We start from the raw sequence: 19,471 nt of genomic DNA on the forward strand, positions 1-19,471 counted from the left end.
AGCAGTGATTTGTAGCAGCTAGATAATCTCTTTCATTAGCATTTTGGTGCTAGGAAAAAATAATTGCAGCCAATGACAGGTTTATCAATACCAGTGATTTGTAGCTCATTTGGTTAGCAATAGACTTTGTCCTTTGAAGTCAGCTACAAGGACAGTATAGTACATTTTTACTGAGCTGTTTACCCTAAAGTACAATATGGCACAGAAAATAATGGTGAGATTTGTGGCAACTACAAATCTCGGCTACAAATGTGTTGGTGTGACACGGCCGTGCATTTTATGTTTTTATATTTTAAATTGGGTCTGAACAAATCCTGGTCACTATGGCAACTGGAAAAAAGTCTCCTGGCTAACGCGATGCCTTATTCATATGCATCCCTAGGCCCGGAATCTGGTTCCTCGGCCAACGACATCCCCAGAGCCGGTGGTATTGTGTGTAATTATTAGTACTGGGGCTTAAATTGGCTGGGCTCCGAAGAAATCATTAAAGCATAACTAAACTGTAAAATAACAAAAATTGTGAGCATGCAGGCTCTTTATTTCAGAAGGAACATGCTATGTACTAGAACAAACTTACCTGCTTGTTCATGATACACATGCGCCGCTCAGTGTACATTCAGTGAGAAAACCACGGTGCCTGAATGAATGCTCTCCCACACGCATGCAGTTCCATCATTCCTAACTGGGGTGCCAGAATGAATGATCTCCCTCACCCCTACAGTTCCATCATTCCTAACTGGGGTGCCGGAATGAAAGAACTCCCACACACATACAGTTCCATCATTCCCCACTGGGGTGCCGGAATGAAAGAACTCCCACACGCATGCAGTTCCATCATTCCCCACTGGGGTGCCGGAATGAATGATCTCCCACACGCATGCAGTTCCATAATTTCCCACTGGGGTGCCGGAATAATTGATCTCCCACATGCATGCAGTTCCATCATTTCCCACTGGGGTGCCGGAATGAATGATCTCCCATACGCATGCAGTTCCATCATTTCCCACTGGGGTGCCGGGATGAATGATCTCCCACACGCATGCAGTTCCATCATTCCCCACTGGGGTGACGGGATGAATGAACTCCCACACGCATGCAGTTCCATCATTCCCCACTGGGGTGCCGGAATGAATGATCTCCCACACGCATGCAGTTCCATCATTCCCCACTGGGGTGCCGGGATGAATGATCTCCCACACGCATGCAGTTCCATCATTCCCCACTGGGGTGACGGGATGAATGAACTCCCACACGCATGCAGTTCCATCATTCCCCACTGGGGTGCCGGAATGAATGATCTCCCACACGCATGCAGTTCCATCATTCCCCACTGGGGTGCCGGAATGAATGATCTCCCACACGCATGCAGTTCCATCATTCCCCACTGGGGTGCCGGAATGAATGATCTCCCACACGCATGCAGTTCCATCATTCCCCACTGGGGTGCCGGAATGAATGATCTCCCACACTCATGCAGTTCCATCATTCCCCACTGGGGTGCCGGAATGAATGAACTCCCACACGCATGCAGTTCCATCATTCCCCACTGGGGTGCCGGAATGAATGAACTCCCACACGCATGCAGTTCCATCTTTCCCCACTGGGGTGCCGGAATGAATGATCTCCCACACGCATGCAGTTCCATCGTTCCCCACTGGGGTGCCGGAATGAATGATCTCCCACACGCATGCAGTTCCATCTTTCCCCACTGGGGTGCCAGAATGAATGATCTCCCACACGCATGCAGTTCCATCATTCCCCACTGGGGTGCCAGAATGAATGAACTCCCACACGCATGCAGTTCCATCTTTCCCCACTGGGGTGCCGGAATGAATGATCTCCCACACGCAGGCAGTTCCATCATTCCTCACTGGCTAGGGTATGGCCTCTAATGGAAGTATTCCATTAAGGTTTGTGGGGGTACCATCGGCCTGTGAATAAAGAATTTGAAGGGCAGCAAACAGTTCCCCCATACAGTGGATATAAAAAGTCTACACACCCCTGTTAAAATGTCAGGTTTCTGTGATGTAAAAAAAATAAGACAAAGATAAATCATTTTAGAACTTTTTGAACCTTTAGTGTGACCTATAAACTGTACAAATCAATTAAAAAACAAACTGAGATCTTTTAGGGGAGGGGTAAAAATAAAAAAATAGAATATGTGGTTGCATAAGTGTGCACACCCTCTTATAACTGGGGATGTAGCTGTGTTCAGAATTAAGCAATCACATTTAAACTTATATTAAATAAGAGTCAGTGCACACATTGTAAAGTGCCTCTGATTAACCCCAAATAAAGTTCAGCTGTTCTAGTAGGTCTTTCCTGACTTTTTCTTAGTCGCATCCTACAGCAAAAGCCATGGTCCACAGAGAGCTTCCAAAACATCAGAGGGATCTCATTGTTAAAATGTTTCAGTCAGGAGAAGGGTAAAAAATAATTTTCAAGGCATAAGATATACCATGGCACAGTGAAGACAGTCATCATCAAGTGGAGAAAATATGGCACAACAGTGACATTACCAAGAATGTCCCTCCAAAATTGAAAAGAGAAGAAAACTGGTCGGGGAGGCTGCCAAGAGGCCTACAGCAACATAAAGGAGCTGCAGGAATATCTGGCAAGTACTGGCTGTGTGGTACATGCGACAACAATCTCCGGTATTCTTCATATGTCTGGGCTATGGGGTAGAGTGGCAAGATGGAAGCCTTTTCTGATGAAGAAAAACATCCAAGCCCGGCTAAATTTGGCAAAAATACATCTGAAGTCTCCGAAAAGTAAGTGGGAAAATGTGTTATGGTCTGATGAAACCAAGGTTTAATTTTTTGGCCATAATTCCAAAAGATATGTTTGGTGCAAAAACAACACTGCACATCATCAAAAGGACACCATACCCACTGTGAAGCATGGTGGTGGCTGCATCATGCTTTGGGGCTGTTTTTCTTCAGCTGGAACAGGGGCCTTAGTCAAGGTAGAGGGAATTATGAACAGTTCCAAATACCAGTCAATATTGGCACAAAACCTTCAGGCTTCTGCTAGAAAGCGGAACATAAAGAGGAACTTCATCTTTCAGCATGACAACGAACCAAAGCATACATCCAAATCAACAAAGGAATGGCTTCACTAGAAGAATATTAAAGTTTTGGAAGCCAGAGCCCAGACCTGAATCCCATTGAAAATCTGTGGGGTGTTCTGAAGAGGGCTGTGCACAGGAGATGCCCTCGCAATCTGACAGATTTGGAGTGTTTTTGCAAAGAAGAGTGTTCAAATATTGCCAAGTCAGGATGTGCCATGCTGATAGACTCGTACCCCAAAAAGACTGAGTGCTTCAACAAAGTATTTATTTAAGGGTGAGTACTCTTATGCAACCATATTATTTTAGTTTTTGATTTTTACTTCCCTGCAGCTAAAAGATTTCAGTTTGTTGTTCAACTGAGTTGTACAGTTTATAGGTCACATTAAAGGTGGAAAAAGTTCTGAAATTATTTATCTTTGTCCAATTTTTTTACATCACAGAAACCTGACCTTTTTGACAGGGGTGTGTAGACTTTTTATATCCACTGTATGTCCCCAAATAATTGGGATGAAATGGACTTTCTCGGTACCCAATAATTACAATTTAAATATAAAACATACATTTTATTTGTACAAGATACAGTGGGGAAAATAATTATTTGATCAACTGCAGAAAGAAATGAAGGGTCTATAATTTTTATCATGGGTTTTTATTAAATGATAGAGACAGAATATCAACCAAAATTCCAGAAAAAACGCATGATACTCATTATACAATTGTTATCATTTAAGTTGCAGTTTAGTGAGTAAAATAAGTATTTGATACCCAAGTAAAACATAACTTATTACTTTATGGAGAAACCCTTGTTGACAAGCACAGAGGTAAGACGTTTCTTGTAGTTGGTGACCAGGTTTGCACACATCTCAGGAGGGATTTTGGTCTTCTCTTCTTTACAAATCTTCTCTAAATCCTTAAGGTTTCTTGGATGTCTCTTGGCAACTTAAAGTTTCAGCTCCCTCTATAAATTTTCTATAGGATTAGGGTCTGGAGACTGGCTAGGACACTCCATGACTTTAACCCCTTCATGCCTAAGCCTTTTTCTGACACTTGTTGCTTACAAGTTAAAATCAGATTTTTTTGCTAGAAAATTACTTAAAATCCCCAAACAGTATTTATATTTTTTTAGCAGAGACCCTAGAGAATAAAATGGTGATCATTGCAATATTTTATGTCACACTGTATTTGCACAGCAGTCCTTCAAATGCAATTTTTGTGGAAGAAATACACTTTCATAAATAATAATAAAAAAAAACAAAAAAGTAAAGTTATCCCATTTTTTTTGTATAATGTGAAAGATTATGTTACGCCGAGTAATTAGATACCTAACATGTCATGATTTAAAATTGCGCACACTCATGGAATGGTGACAAACTACGGTACTTAAAAATCTCTACAGGTTACCAGTTTAGAGTTACAGAGGAGGTCTTGTGCTAGAATTATTGCTCTCGCTCTGACGATCACAGCGATACCTCACATGTGTGGTTTGAACACTGTTTACATTTGCGGGCGCGACTTACGTATGCGTTTGCTTCTGCGAGCGAGCACGGAGGGATGGGGCACTTTAAATTTTTTTTTTACGCTGTTCCTTTGAATTAATTTTTTCTGATCACTTTTATTGCTGCCACAAGGAATGTAAACATCCCTTGTGACAGAATAAGGCAGTGACAGGTACTCTTTATGGAGGGACTGGGTTTATAAGACCCCAAATCCCTCCTTTGCACTTAAAAGCTTTCAAAACAGCAAGTTTTGAATGCTGTCATTTTTTTTAAATTTGACGCCTTTAAGTCTTCCGTAAACCAGAAATGATATAATGACATCGCTTCCGGGTTATTAGATCCGAGACTCGATCAAAGCCGGCTTCGGCTTCATTCAGGTCTCCGGTCAGCCGGCAGATGTGCCAGATGGTCGCTTGGCCCTCTCGGTGGGAAGGGAGACCCCTCGCGAGCCATGGAAGGTGGCGGGAGGTGGGGACCCGCTGCTTATAACGACTGAGCGGCTGCTTAGCCGCATTGATTGTTATCATAAGAAAGCCAACCGTCAGCTCTAAAAAAATTGTACCGGAGTGATGCCTGCAGCTGTATGCATCACCCCGGTACAACCCCTTCAAGCCGAAGGCCGCATATTTGCATTACGTCAGCATGAAGGGATTGATGTGCTTCTTCCACCGCCCACCTTCAGGGGAAGAGGATTCTCATCCAAGATTTTACAATACATGGCCCTGTTCTTTGGCCCCTCAATGCGGCAAAGTCGGCCTGTACCTTTTAGCAGAGAAACAGCCCCAAAGCATCATCTTTCCACCTCCATGCTTGACTGTAGGGATGGTGTTCTTAGAGTCATAGTCAGCTTTTTTCTTCTTCCAAACATGGCAAGTCGAGTTAATGCCAAAGAGCTCAATTTGGGTCTCATCTGACCACAGCACTTTCTCACAATCCTTCTCTGAATCATTTAGATGTTCATTGGCAGACTTCAGACAGGCCAGACATGTGCCTTCTTATGGAGTGGGACCTTGCGGGCGATGCAGGATTTCATTTCAAGGCGTATTGTGTTAGCAAAGGTTTGTTTGGTGATTGTGGTCCCAACTGCCTTGAGATCATTCACAAGCTCCTCCTGTGTAGTTCTGGGCTGGTCCCTCACTTTTCTTATGATCATTCTTACCCCATGAAGTGAAATCTTGCATGGAGCTCCAGACCGAGGGCGATTGATGGTTATTTTGTATTTCTTCTATTTGTAAATAATCGCTCCAACGGTTGTCTCCTTCTCAGAAAGCTTCTTGCTGATGGTCTTGTATTCCAGACTTGTGCAGGTCTACAATCTTGTCCCTAATGTCTTTTGACAGCTCTTTAGACTTCTGTAAACAGGTGTCTTTATACACATAACGAGTAGTCGTTAGGAGCACCTTCTTAAATTGACAGGACTAATCTGTGTACCACATGAGCACATACTAAAGCCAGTCTGTGGGAGCCAAAATTATTGTTGGTTGGTAGGGAATCAAATACCTATTTTACTCACTGAACTGCAACTCAATTTATAACATTTGTATCATTTTTCTGGATTTGTTTGTGGATATTCTGTCTCTGTCATTTAAAATACATCTATGATAAAAAAAACTATAGACCCTTCATTTCTTTGTAAGTGGGCAAACTTACAAAATCTGCAGGGGACCAAATAATTATTTTCCCCACTCTATATAAAAAGACAAGTGTGCAAATATAGATTTAAAAACAACAGTCTCATTATGTGACTCGGTATTACAAAACAGGCAGTTTCTCGTTACACTGATGCTTGGTATCCTCCAGAATAGCAGATGGAGGAATAATTAGTCCTCAGTGAACATTAAAGTTTTTGTAACCCTAAAAAAAAGCATATTATGCAGCACAGTGCTTGTGCTGTGTAATTTGGCCCCCCGTATCACCTGAAATACCTGGTTGCTCCTGTCTGGTTTTGCCCTTCCCCCTGTAAATTGACCACAGTTTATCACGGCTGCTGAGCCCTGACACCGTGGTCAGTTTTTGTGCCTCCATCATCTGCAGCTCTCCTCTGTCCTCTCTCCCCCCTCCTCCCTCCCTGCCTGTCAGCTATGTCAGTGCCCACCCCTTCCCTCCTGCTGAACAAATTATTGTTTTCCTCCTAGAATCCAATGTGTTATATTAAAGTATGTGCCCCAGTGTATGTTATTTATTATCATACCTAATTTTGGAGCGCTCCTCCCCTTCTCCCAGCTGACTCAGCAGAGTATTCTCAGCCCCACTTGCTGTAGCTGTTGGATCGGGGAAGACAGTGGCGGGCGGTCACGTGAGCAGCGCTCTGAAATTGGGTATGAAGCGGCATTTTTTTTTTTATAAATAACGTACACAGGGGCACATACTTTAGTATAACACATTGGATTATAGGAAGAAGAAAAGTGGCTTTACAACCACTTTAATGCCCTGTACACATGGTCGGACTTTCCGACGACATATGTGCGATCGGAGCTTGTTGTCGGAAATTCCGACCGCATGTGGGCTCCATCGGACTTTTTCCATCGGAATTTCCAACACACAAAGTTTGAGAGCAGGCTATAAAATTTTACGACAACAAAAGCCGATCCTTTAAATTCCGATCGTGTGTAGACAAATCCGACAGACAAAGTGCCACGCATGCTCAGAATAAATTAGGAGACGAAAGCTATTGGCTACTACCCCGTTTATAGTCCCGACGTACGTGTTTTACGTCACCGCGTTCAGAACGATCGGATTTTCCGACAACTTTGTGTGACCGTGTGTATGCAAGACAAGTTTGAGCCAACATCCGTCAGAAAAAAACGATGGATTTTGTTGTCGGAATGTCCGATCAATGTCCGATCGTGTGTACAGGGCATAAGTCTTCTACATGTTTTGCGGATATCTCTACTTCTTCAGGAGGAGAAGTATTAAACAAGGTCTGTAACAAAGAAACTGGAGTTCTAAGTTCTAGAGCAACTGTACTTGCAAAGTGCACTGTCTATTTTCCTTTAGTAAATCAACCCCATAGTGTACACTTGAGCAATGCATTTGAGGTTACTCTTGGAATGAAATAAACACCGGGGACTTGTTTGTTTATAGAGAGTACATTTGGGACTCGCCTGTATTAGTACAGTTCTGTATCTGGCTGTTTATTTAGCAGAAAATCTTGTGATGAGACACTGCAGTACATTAATGGTAGTGTTGTCAGCTTCTCTTTCATCTGGCGTCATTTTCTCTGGTATCCTAGTTATATCCAAACATGATTCAGGGAATCTAAGCCTTGTCATATTCTTCTCACGGCCTGCATATTTCTTGCACATCTGTAATTCTTCACTGTAGCTGCACCCACATTTTATGTTTCTGCAGCCAGACCTTCTGACATTAGAAAATAGAAAACCCTGCCCTTCTCATTTATAAAAGCGTCATATTTTATATTTAAAGAAAAATGATCGCTGTTTTTTTTTTTTTTTTTTTTTACATTATTCAGTTCCCCATGGGACAAAAACATTTAGTACTTTGTACCATCTTTCTAGGTGCCCTGCAACACTAGTTACAAGGTGGCACAGGGCCACCTGACATGAATGTATGAATGAAAACATTCGACCTGGAGAGAAAATAGAATAAAACATTTGTTTTCCCACCATGTGCACAAAAAAATGTATATGTAGTCTCACAGGATGAATAGCTTTGTGCATTTGTCATACATTTCATATTTAATGTGTGTAATTTGTATTGTAGGAGTGTTTATATAACCAAACTGAGTAGCTTGGTTTAAATTAGAACTATAGGCATTTTTTTTTTTCATCTTGGATAGAGCAAGGGAGGGTTATAACCGTTGTCAGATTTTTGTTCCCGCCATCTGTGTCCTATTGTGAAGGTTTCCCTTCACTTCCCGTCCCATAGCCAAACAGAGAGTGAGAGGAAATCCCTGAAAATTAAGGCAATTTGAATTGGATGGTTGGAAGATTTTCCCTTTATTACTTTTCAAGGTACAACCTAAAACTTGGGGTTTTCTTTAACTTTCAATGATAATGGTAACAGAGATAAGTGGTTTGGGAGCCTGGTCCCCAGCCAGGTACTCACCAGAGAACTAAGGGGCAGTTGGACTATCTCGGTACAGTACAATAAAGGTACAATTAGATATAGAAACAATCAGGTAAAAAATATACAAAAGTTTATTGATGCACAATACATGACAAAAATATCAATGATGAATAAAAAAACTAGGTGACGGTCCATGTGTATCACCAGGATAAAACTCCCCTGATGAGGAAAATCACAGTGGGATAGTTGGTCACGGACAGTATTTCTACTAGTTTTGCGGAATGAGCAGCTTCATCAGGAAAATATCTTCAATTTAATTAGCACATGATCAAAAAACAATGCATTTAATCACATACAGGAGAAGACAATGTTTAGACAATATAAAAATTTGAACAGTATACAGCTGTTATATAGGGACAGGTAGATGACCGCATACCCGAATCCCAGCATACACTAGGCACAAGGCGTCCGATAATGGTAAAAGGACAAATAGAGAGTAAATCTCAATCTAACGAGGGCACAGACAGCAATAATAACTCACAGGTGTTCTAATCCCACTCTATCAAAAACAACATAAAAGTTAGTTATACTTTAATAGATGTTATCCAAGTGAGTCACTCCTGTGGGTGTATACACAGCCCAATCCCACCCTGCTCCTCCTCAAAGCCCACTAACCAGCTAAATACAATAGAGACAGGAAATTACATGGAAATTAATGGAGGCTTCACCTTCCTCTTATTCTAAGGCACAGGCTGGAGGGGGCGTGACACAGCCTGGGACGGGCAGAAATCTGCCCACACCATGTTATTACCAAGAAATAAGAAAGATTTGATTTCAAATATATATTCGTATAACAATTTAAAACCGTTTATTGATATTATTTATTTATTTTTACTCTGTATTCCAAAGGCTGTTTTTTTATTTTGAACATGTGACCAGCAGCAGAGGACTAGAAGCTCCTCCTGCTTAAGTTTCCCTGCAGACAGGCTGGGAAAAAGCTGGGTCATGTGACAGCTGTATATCGATTAGGAAAAAAGGTTTTGTATTATGGTGGTTTGATGGTTTTGTCCCATTGTGAAGATCTCCCTTCACTTCCTGTCTCATAGCCTAACAGGAAATGAGAGGAAATCCCTGAAAATTAAAGTGTTACTAAACCCAGGACCCTGCATTCACTATATCTGCTCTCCCATAGTAAACTGAATTTGGAAATGCAATTGTTTTAGTAAATATAAACTGCAAAATACCTTTTCTCATTAGCAGTTAGAGCAGTCTTGTGATTTCTATGAGTGTCTGGTTAAAGCTTGTAGGAGGAGTTTTCATTCTCCCACGATTGTCCAATGAGAATGCAGGACCCCTGACTAGGGTTGCCACCTTTTCTTCAAACCAAACCCAAACACTTTAGTGGCGGCATTCTTTTGGGGGGCTGGGGGGACTATACGCTATAAGATTGTAAAAGACCTGGGACACTTTTGGTGACGTGAAAGAGAGTAGTAATGTGGCGCATAGCTCGACGCAGCAAACAGTGCGCGTGGCTGAATTGTGAGTGTTCTGCATGGAATGCAGGGGTCAGATATGTTCTGGGGAGAGGGCTAGTGGTAGCAGGGGGTGGGGAGAGTTAGATATTTGCTGGGGGGCAGTGGCAGCTGGTTCTCAAAATTTTTTTGGGGGGCGCAAACAAGCTGAGAAATTCTGAAAAAAAAAAAACATCAATTGCAGCCTCCCTGTGCCCCATAAAATACAGCCACTGTGCCCCATAAAATGCAGCCACTGTGCCCATCATATGCAGCCACTGTGCCCATAAAATGCAGCCACTGTGCCCATCATATGCAGCCACTGTGCCCATCATATGCAGCCTCTGTGCTCATCATATGCAGGCTCTGTGCCCATCATACAGCCACTCTGCCCATCATATACTGCCTCTGTGCCAATCATACAGCCACTGTGTCCATCATATGCCGCCTCTGTGCCCATCATACAGCCTCTGTGCCCATCATATGCAGCCTATGCCCATATGTGCTGGGGCACTTGTGGGGGTCAGATATGTGCTGGGGGGCACTTTGTGAGAGAAGAGGGCCAGTGCAAGGGGGAGGAGTAGGGGGGTAGAATATGTGCTGGAGGGGTCCTTTGGGAAGGAAGAGAGATACTGCTAGGAGGGGTCATCAGTTTTAAAATCCAATTTACACTTCTAGCATATCTTCCTCCTGCCAAAGCCCCCCAGCACATATCCTCCTAACCCCTTGATCACTCCACATATTTTCTACCTTGTCCCTGTTTCCAGCCGCTCTCTCTCCCTCCCTCTTCCATCTACAGAGCATAATAAAAACTTTCTACAGACCTGATATCAGTGCATCCCTGCTCCCCCCTCCTCCTAGTGTGTGTACAGAACAGAGGAGGAGGGGAGGAGCTTTGATACATGACACTCTGCTCTGCTGAACCAAGCTGCTGTCAGGAGAAGAGAGACATGTCACTCTTGGTGCAGTCCATGTGAATAATGTGTCCGGGTCTGGGGCAGAAGTAAACTCGAACACATCATTCAAAAACCAGACTGTCCGGGGGAAAACCATACAGGTGGCAACCCTACCCCTGACCCTCTGTCTGGACAGTGCTGATTGGCCCTGTGCTGATCACATGCACTCTCCCAAGAAAGAAAAAAACCTCAATACACATGAAACTGCGCATGGGCAGCCTGTCCACTGACTCTGTAATTATCAGGTTATTTTTTTATATTTGAGACAGTGGAAGAAAGGGAGGATCAGAGAAGACAAGATCACACAGCCTTTTTACACAATGCAGAGAATTAACCCCTTAGGTTCCACAGTGAGTATAACAAACATGCTTTACTGCATACAAACTGATTTTACTGTTGTGGGTTTAGTAACACTTTAAGGGAATTTGAACTGGATGGTTGGAAGATTTCCCCTATATTTCTTTTCTGGGGACAACCCGAAATTTGGGGTTTTCTTTTACGTTCACTTTCAATGATAATGGTAAACAGGACCAATAGAGAGGGGGAATCTCTCTAACGGGGTCACAGACAGGAAAATAACGACTGAATTTCTAATCCCTCTCCACTCTTTTAAAAACAAAACAAAAAAAAGTTTTGCCTATAGTTATACAATAATATATGTTATCCAAGTGAATGCCACATTTTATTGTAACACTAATGAATAATAAAAATAAATGTGAACATTTTAAAACACTACCTAATAGTTTTATTATCTCCTTATTAAAACTGAAAATCCTCTGAAAATTAAGATTTCAATTTTTAAAATGCTATTTCTATACTTTCTGTATTAGAACACTGAGCAGTTAGTGTTTCTTTTGCTTACGTTAACTTTTGTTTTATGTTTACTTGCACTTAAAAAGCCAGCACAGAAAAAAAAATGGATCATTTTAAAGTAAGCAATGTTTTTTTCCCCTTCTTCCAGGGACAGGGGGCGCTGTCAGAAAGACTAAGGAGCTTCAGCATGCAGGACCTGTCTAGCATTCGTGGGGAAAGCCCGTCACCGTCTCCGGTCATACCACGCACAACGAGCAAAACCACTAAGTCTAAATTATCTCGGAGTGCAACCCAGGGCAGCGAGCCATCAGGTTGGTGGTGATGTCATAAAAATTCGCCCTTGTCCACCTTGTCACCTTCTCACCTGAGTATGTCCTATGTGTCACTGTGATCACACTGCTTTCACAACTGCCATTTTCAGCAATACACAAACTATGTAGCTTACAGCAGACAAGTGCGTTTGTTTCACTCAATCTAAGCCCAGCATGCAGATTTATGAGGGACATTGTTCCTACCAGGCACCGCAGTTTACACTGTTGATGTACATAAATAATCCTCAGTCTACAGCTAAATGCTTGAAAATATATATATACACACACACATTCTGACAAAAGGGGATTCTATCATTTGAACCCCTCATTCAAACGTTACAAGGATTTCAGCTTTGCCAAGAGGATTTGTAAAGCCTCATACACACGCTTAGACTTTCGGACGTCCGAACGTCCGTTTTTTGTGGTATGCTAGTCTCATGTCGAAAGTGAAGGTTACTCACAATACGAAAATGTTCGTACGACAGAATACAACGTCAGAAGTGACGTAACGTGTTGAATAGTTTTGTATGTATTCTTTCGTTTCTGAGCATGCGTAGTCTTGCTCTTACGATTTTTTATCGTACGAAAATCAGACGTTGAGTTCACACCTGACAAAAATATTATAGCCTGCACATCCAGCTTTTGTCTGATGAAAAAGCCAAAATCCGATTGTCACTTGCCACATCACCTGCCACACATTGCGGATTGTCACTTGCCATGTCGCCTGCCACAAGTTGCGGATTGTCACTTGACACGTCGCCTGCCACACGTTGCGGATTGTCCCTTGCCACATCACCTGCCACACATTGCGGATTGTCACTTGCCATGTCGCCTGCCACAAGTTGCGGATTGACACTTGACACGTCGCCTGCCACACGTTGCGGATTGTAACTTGCCACGTCGCCTGCCACACGTTGCGGATTGTAACTTGCCACGTCGCCTGCCACAAGTTGCAGATTGTCCCTTGCCACGTCACCTGCCACAGGTTGCGGATTGTCCCTTGCCATGTCACCTGCCACAAGTTGCGGACTGTCCCTTGCCATGTCGCCTGCCACACGTTGCGGATTGTCCCTTGCCACGTCACCTGCCACGTGTTGTGGATTGTTCCTTTGCCACGTCACCTGCCACACATTGCGGATTGTCACTTGCCACGTCACTTGCCACAGGCTGTGGTTTCCCTTGCCCTGTTATCTGCCACACGTTGCGGTTTGTCACTTGCTGTGTCACTTTTCTGCTAAGGTGGGGATTGTTCCTTGCCACGTCACCTGCCACACGTTGCGGATTGTCACTTGCCACGTCATCTGCCACACATTGCGGTTTGTCACTTGCTGTGTCACTTTTCTGCTAAGGTGGGGATTGTTCCTTGCCACGTCACCTGCCACACGTTGCGGATTGTCACTTGCCACGTCACCTGCCACACGTTGCGGATTGTCACTTGCCACGTCACCTGCCACACGTTGCGGATTGTCACTTGCTGTGTCACTTTCCTGGTAAGAATGCAAAGGTGGCTTGTACGATATTCAGGCTGTGAATATTCAAGTATTTGCATATTCTTAACCAGTAAATGAACTTTAAAACATGCCCCCAACAAGCCTTGTACTGTAGCTGCAGGCACTGTGGGGAAATGTATTCTCAAAGCAGAAGAATTGACATTGCATTAATTGGATCTCTCTGGAACTCAGTATATTCTCCCCCCTGGGTGAGTGCTCAGAGGAGAGCAGAGGGAGGCAGAGTTGTTGAACCCCTACTTGGGGGGGGGGGACTGTTAAGTCACTGCTGGGAGAGTAGCGGAGGGAGTTGAGTTTACAGTTGCCCATAGTACTGAGTGTCTGTACTCTGAGATATGCTGTACTTACATAAACCCATGCACGGTTGTAAATCTCTGGATGCGCACAAGTCACTTTTATGGATTTAGGCTTTGTGTGCGAGCTTATGCAAGTACATACACTATATTGCCAAAAGTATTGGGACACCTGCCTTTACACCCACATGAACTTTAATAGAATCCCAGTCTTAGTCCATAGGGTTCAATATTGAGTTGACCCACCCTTTGCAGCTATACCTGCTTTAACTCTTCTGGGAAGGCTGTCCACAAGGTTTAGGAATATGTCTATGGGAATATTCTAGTCTGCATCTCCCCAAGGTAATTCTTAAAAACTGGCCTGTTAGTGGGTCCTGAGGACAGGAGTTGAGAACCACTGGTCTATGGGAATATTTGACCATTCTTCCAGAAGCACATTTGTGAGGTCAGGCACTGATGTTGGACGAGAAGACCTGGCTACCAGTCTTCACTCTAATTCATCCCAAAGGTGTTCTATCGGGTTGAGGTTAGGACCAGTCAAGTTCCTCCACCCCAAACTCGCTCATCCATGTCTTTTTGGACCTTGCTTTCTGCACTGGTCCAAATCATTTGGTGATATGGGGATTATGGTGTGGGGTTGTTTTTACTTGGCCCCTTAGTTTCAGTGAAGGGAACTCTTAAGGCATCAGCATACCAAGACATTTTGGACAATAGGAACAGTTTGGAGTTGGCCCCTTCCTGACTGAGACATGACATGACTGAGCACCATTGCACAAAGCAGGGTCCATACAGACATGGATGAGTGAGTTTGGGGTGGAGGAACATGACTGGTCTGCACAGAGTCCTGACCTCAACCTAATAGAACATCTTTGGGTTGAATTAGAGCGGAGACTGCGAGCCAGGCCTTCTCGTCCGAAATCAGTGGCTGACCTCACAAATGCGCATCTGGAAGAATGGTCAAACATTCCCATAGACCAGTGGTTCTCAACTCCTATCCTCAGGACCCACTAACAGGCCAGGTTTTAAGAATTACCTTGGGGAGATGCAGACTAGAATACTGCAATCACTGAGCAGCAAATGATATCACCTGTGATGTATTTCAGCTATTTGGCAAACCTGGCCTGTTAGTGGGTCCTGAGGACAGGAGTTGGGAACCACTGCCATAGACACACTCCTAAACCTTGTGGACAGCCTTCCCAGAAGAGTTGAAGCTGTTATAGCTGCAAAGGGTGGGCCAACTCAATATTGAACCCAGTGGCGTCACTAGGGTTGGTGTCACCTGGTGCGGCAAACATGGTGTCACCCCCCCCCCTATCCTGCCCAGTGCCCTGCAGGCAGCGCATGGTCACGGGGCGCACCCCCAAACGGCCCCTGTAAATCATAGTATAGAGGGTGGTATAGGGCAGGTTGGGGTGGTATAGGGCAGGTTAGGGTGGCATAGGGCAGGCTGTGGTGGTATAGGGCAGGTTGGGGTGGAATAGGTCCGTTTGGGGTCGCATAGGTCCGTTTGGGGTCGCATAGGGCAGGTTGGGGTGATATAGGGCAGGTTGGGGTGGCATAGGACAGTTTGGGGTCGCATAGGGCAGGTTGGGGGGCATAATGCAGTTTGGGGTGGTATAGTGCAGTTTGGGGTGGTATAGTGCCACGTTGGGGTGGTATAGGGTAGGTTGGGGTGGCATAGGATAGCTTAGGGTGGTATAGTGCCAGGTTGGGGTGGTATAGTGCAAGGCTGGGGTGGTATAGTGCAGGTTGGGGTGGCATAGGACAGGTTGGGGTGGCATAGGACAGGTTGGGGTGGCATAGGACAGGTTGGGTGGCATAGGACAGATTGAGGTGGTATTGGGCAGGTTGGGGTGGCATAGGACAGGTTGGGTGGTATTTTTGGCAGGTTGGGATCGGCATAGGACAGGTTGGGGTGGCATAGGACAGGTTGGGGTGGTATAGGACAGGTTGGGGTGGTATTAGGCAGGTTGGGGTGGCATAGGGCAGGTCAGGACAGTGCAGTGATAGTGTGCACTGTGCAGTAACTTACAGAATCATTCCTGCAGATGAAGACCCGGGCGGGGCTGCTGAGTCCTCGCCTCTATCTCCTTCAGCTGCGGGATCAGCCATAGTGAAGGCGTCTGTGGGAGGAGTGGAGGGGGCAGCCACACCCCCAGCTCCGTCCACGGGAATGATATTGGAGATCCCAGAGGGGCCGAGTGACAGCTTAACCTGACGGAGTGTCATAGGCAGCCTCGCTGCCCTGCATAGCTTGCAATATAATTGTATAATACAGTTTGTAGCGGCGGGTGGTGGCCCCGGTGTGGCCCACCCCCCCATAGCAACGCCACTGATTGAACCCTACAGACTAATAGGGCGTACACACGGTCGGACTTTGTTCGGACATTCCGACAACAAAATCCATGGATTTTTTCCGACGGATGTTGGCTCAAACTTGTCTTGCATACACACGGTCACACAAAGTTGTCGGAAAATCCGATCGTTCTGAACGCGGTGACGTAAAACACGTACGTCGGGACTATAAACGGGGCAGTGGCCAATAGCTTTCATCTCTTTATTTATTCTGAGCATGCGTGGCACTTTGTCCGTCGGATTTGTGTACACACGATCGGAATTTCCGACAACGGATTTTGTTGTCGGAAAATTTTATCTCCTGCTCTCCAACTTTGTGTGTCGGAAAATCCGATGGAAAATGTCCGATGGAGCCCACACACGGTCGGAATTTCCGACAACACGCTCCGATCGGACATTTTCCATCGGAAAATCCGACCGTGTGTACGGGGCATAAGACTGGGATGCCATTAAAGTTCATGTGCGTGTAAAGGCAGACGTCCCAATACTTTTGATAATATAGTCTATATCTCCTGGATGCAGAAATATGCCCAAAATTGACATTGTATGAGGCCTTAGGTTGGCTGATGTTTTTCTTCAGAGGCAAGAGAAGATGGTTGGCACTAGGCTTAATAAGTGTTGGAAAACCAACATGCTGTAGTTTCTTTGTCTTTGAAGCTACAATAGTTTCAGTATTGATCACTGGGGCTGAGTGCATGAGGTCATTATATATAAATGTCCCCCCCCCACATTACCAGAACACACATGAATAATAGCAGTATTGTACATAGCAGAAATGAGAGAACATAATTACAGTGAATACACAGAACTGGTTGTAGGATAGACTTTATTCTCTAGGTCATTTGTCACTTAGGTCATAGAGAATGCCAGCTTTGTCCTGTATGCATGTGATGGTGTCACTGCTAATTATCTCAGCATTGTGGTCACTTAATTGAATGACAATACAAATTATATATTATTTTAGATAATACATTTCCGTAAAAGGTAATTGCATCTAATTACTAGCATTACTGTAATAAGATAAGTATTGACATTCGTAGTTCTGGAACATCAAGGCTGTCCATGGCTGTAGTAAGGGGGGCACCTTATTGGTTTGGTCACAGATTTTGTCCAGGCGGAGGTTGTAATAAGGGTCATCTTGAACATTCTTGTTGCACTCTTGCAGTTCCCTTTGATATTGGACTCTGTGGGCAAAGCTCTAAGAATAGGCCTTCACTGACAAATACAGTGCCTTGAAAAAGTATTCATACCCCTTGAAACTTTCCACATTTTGTCATGTTACAACCAAAAACTTAAATGTATTTTAATGGGATTTTATGTGATAGACCCACACAAAGTGCCACACAGTTGTGAAGTGGAAAGGAAAATGATAAATGGTTTTCAATTTATTTTTACAAATAAATATGTGAAAAGTGTGGCATGCATTTATATTCAGCCCCCTTTACTCTGATAACCCTAACTAAAATCTAGTGGAACAAATTGCCTTCAGAAGTCACCTAATTAGTAAATAGAGTCCACCTGTGTGTAATTTAATCTCAGTATAAATACAGCTGTTCTTTAAAGCCCTCAGAGGTTTGTTAGAGAACCTTAGTGAACAAACCTCATCATGAAGGCCAAGGAACACACCAGACAGGTCAGGGATAAAGTTGTGGAGAAGTTTAAAGCAGGGATAGGTTATAAAAAAATATCCCAAACTTTGAACATCTCACAGAGCACTGTTCAATCCATCATCTGAATATGGAAAGAGTATGGCACAACTGCAAACCTACCAACACATGGCCAAGACGTGGTGAAAAAAGCACCAAAAAAACGAACAGGTGTGAAATGAGCCTAATGCCCCGTACACACGATCTGACTTTCTGACAAGAAAACTGTGGATTTTTGTTTGAAGGTTGTTGGCTCCAACTTGTCTTGCATACACACGGTCTCACAAATGTTGGCCAACAATTAGGAACGTAGTGACATACAAGACGTATGTGATATCTCCATTGTGAACGCTAGTTTTACAAGACCGAGCGCTTCTGGCTCGTACTTGATTCCGAGCATGCGTGGACTTTTGTGTGACGGACTTGTGTACACACGATCGGAAAGTCCAACAACAAACATTTGTTGGAGGAAAATTTGAGAACCTGCTAGCCAACATTTGTTGGCGGAAAGTCCGCCAACAAATGTCCGATGGAGCGTACACATGGTCGGACTTTCCGCCAACAAACTCACATCCAACATTTGTCGGAAAATCCGATCGTGTGTACACGGCATAAAGCTGGATACACACTATACAACTTTTGTTGTTTGATTTCCTTTAGATTTACCAAAACCATGTAGTGCGAGGGCTTGCCTGATTGCATACAAATTGAAACTGTAATGCCCCGTACACACGATAGGATTTTCCTATGGAAAATGTGTGATAGGATCTTGTTGTCGGAAATTCCATCACACAAAAATTCCATCACACATTTTCCATCGGAATTTCCGTCACACAAAATTTGAGATCTGGTTCTCAAATTTTCCAACAACAAAATCCGTTGTCGGAAATACCGATCGTGTGTACACAATTCCGACGCACAGAGTGCCACGCATGCTCGGAATCAAGCAGAAGAGCCGCACTGGCTATTGAACTTCATTTTTCTCGGCTCGTCATACGTGTTGTACGTCACCGCGTTCTTGACGTTTGGAATTTACGACCAACTTTGTGTGACCGTGTGTATGCAAGACAAGTTTGAGCCAACATCCGTCAGAAAAAATCCCATAGATTTTGTTGTCGGAATGTCCGATCAATGTCCGACCGTGTGTACGGGGCATTATGGTTTGATCTCATATTATATGGTTATGGTAAATCTAAAGGAAAATATCTAAAGACAATTGTATAGTGTGTATCCAGCTTTAATCATTATGTGTGCAAGTTCCAAAAGATACCCCAGCTGATGGAAAAGTTGATCGATTGGTTTTATTTAGACGCTCGCTATTGCTATTCAATGATAAGGCTTGGCGATCATCCCTTTTCGTCGCTGTATTACCATGCCTGTCCAGGCCAGGTTTGGAAACATTCTTTAGAACAACTTTTCATCAGTCCGACCGTGTTTTCCACTCCCAACCTGCAAAATAATTCTGTTACTGAAAACACAGATG

The 19,471-nt window shown here is 43.9% G+C and overlaps 1 protein-coding gene across 3 annotated transcripts in view; it reads left to right on the forward strand.

Annotated features, from left to right (window-relative positions):
* Positions 1-19,471, forward strand: part of REEP1 (receptor accessory protein 1) — a 169,955-nt gene that overhangs the window by 112,738 nt on the left and 37,746 nt on the right. For all 3 annotated transcript variants that reach the window (XM_073610975.1, XM_073610974.1, XM_073610976.1), the window contains exon 6: positions 12,024-12,186. In XM_073610975.1, the coding sequence (XP_073467076.1) occupies positions 12,024-12,186 (163 nt within the window). The remainder of the gene's footprint in view (positions 1-12,023; positions 12,187-19,471) is intronic.

This window comes from Aquarana catesbeiana, linkage group LG01 (genome assembly GCF_042186555.1).
Source record: "Aquarana catesbeiana isolate 2022-GZ linkage group LG01, ASM4218655v1, whole genome shotgun sequence".
Lineage (NCBI taxonomy): Eukaryota > Metazoa > Chordata > Amphibia > Anura > Ranidae > Aquarana > Aquarana catesbeiana.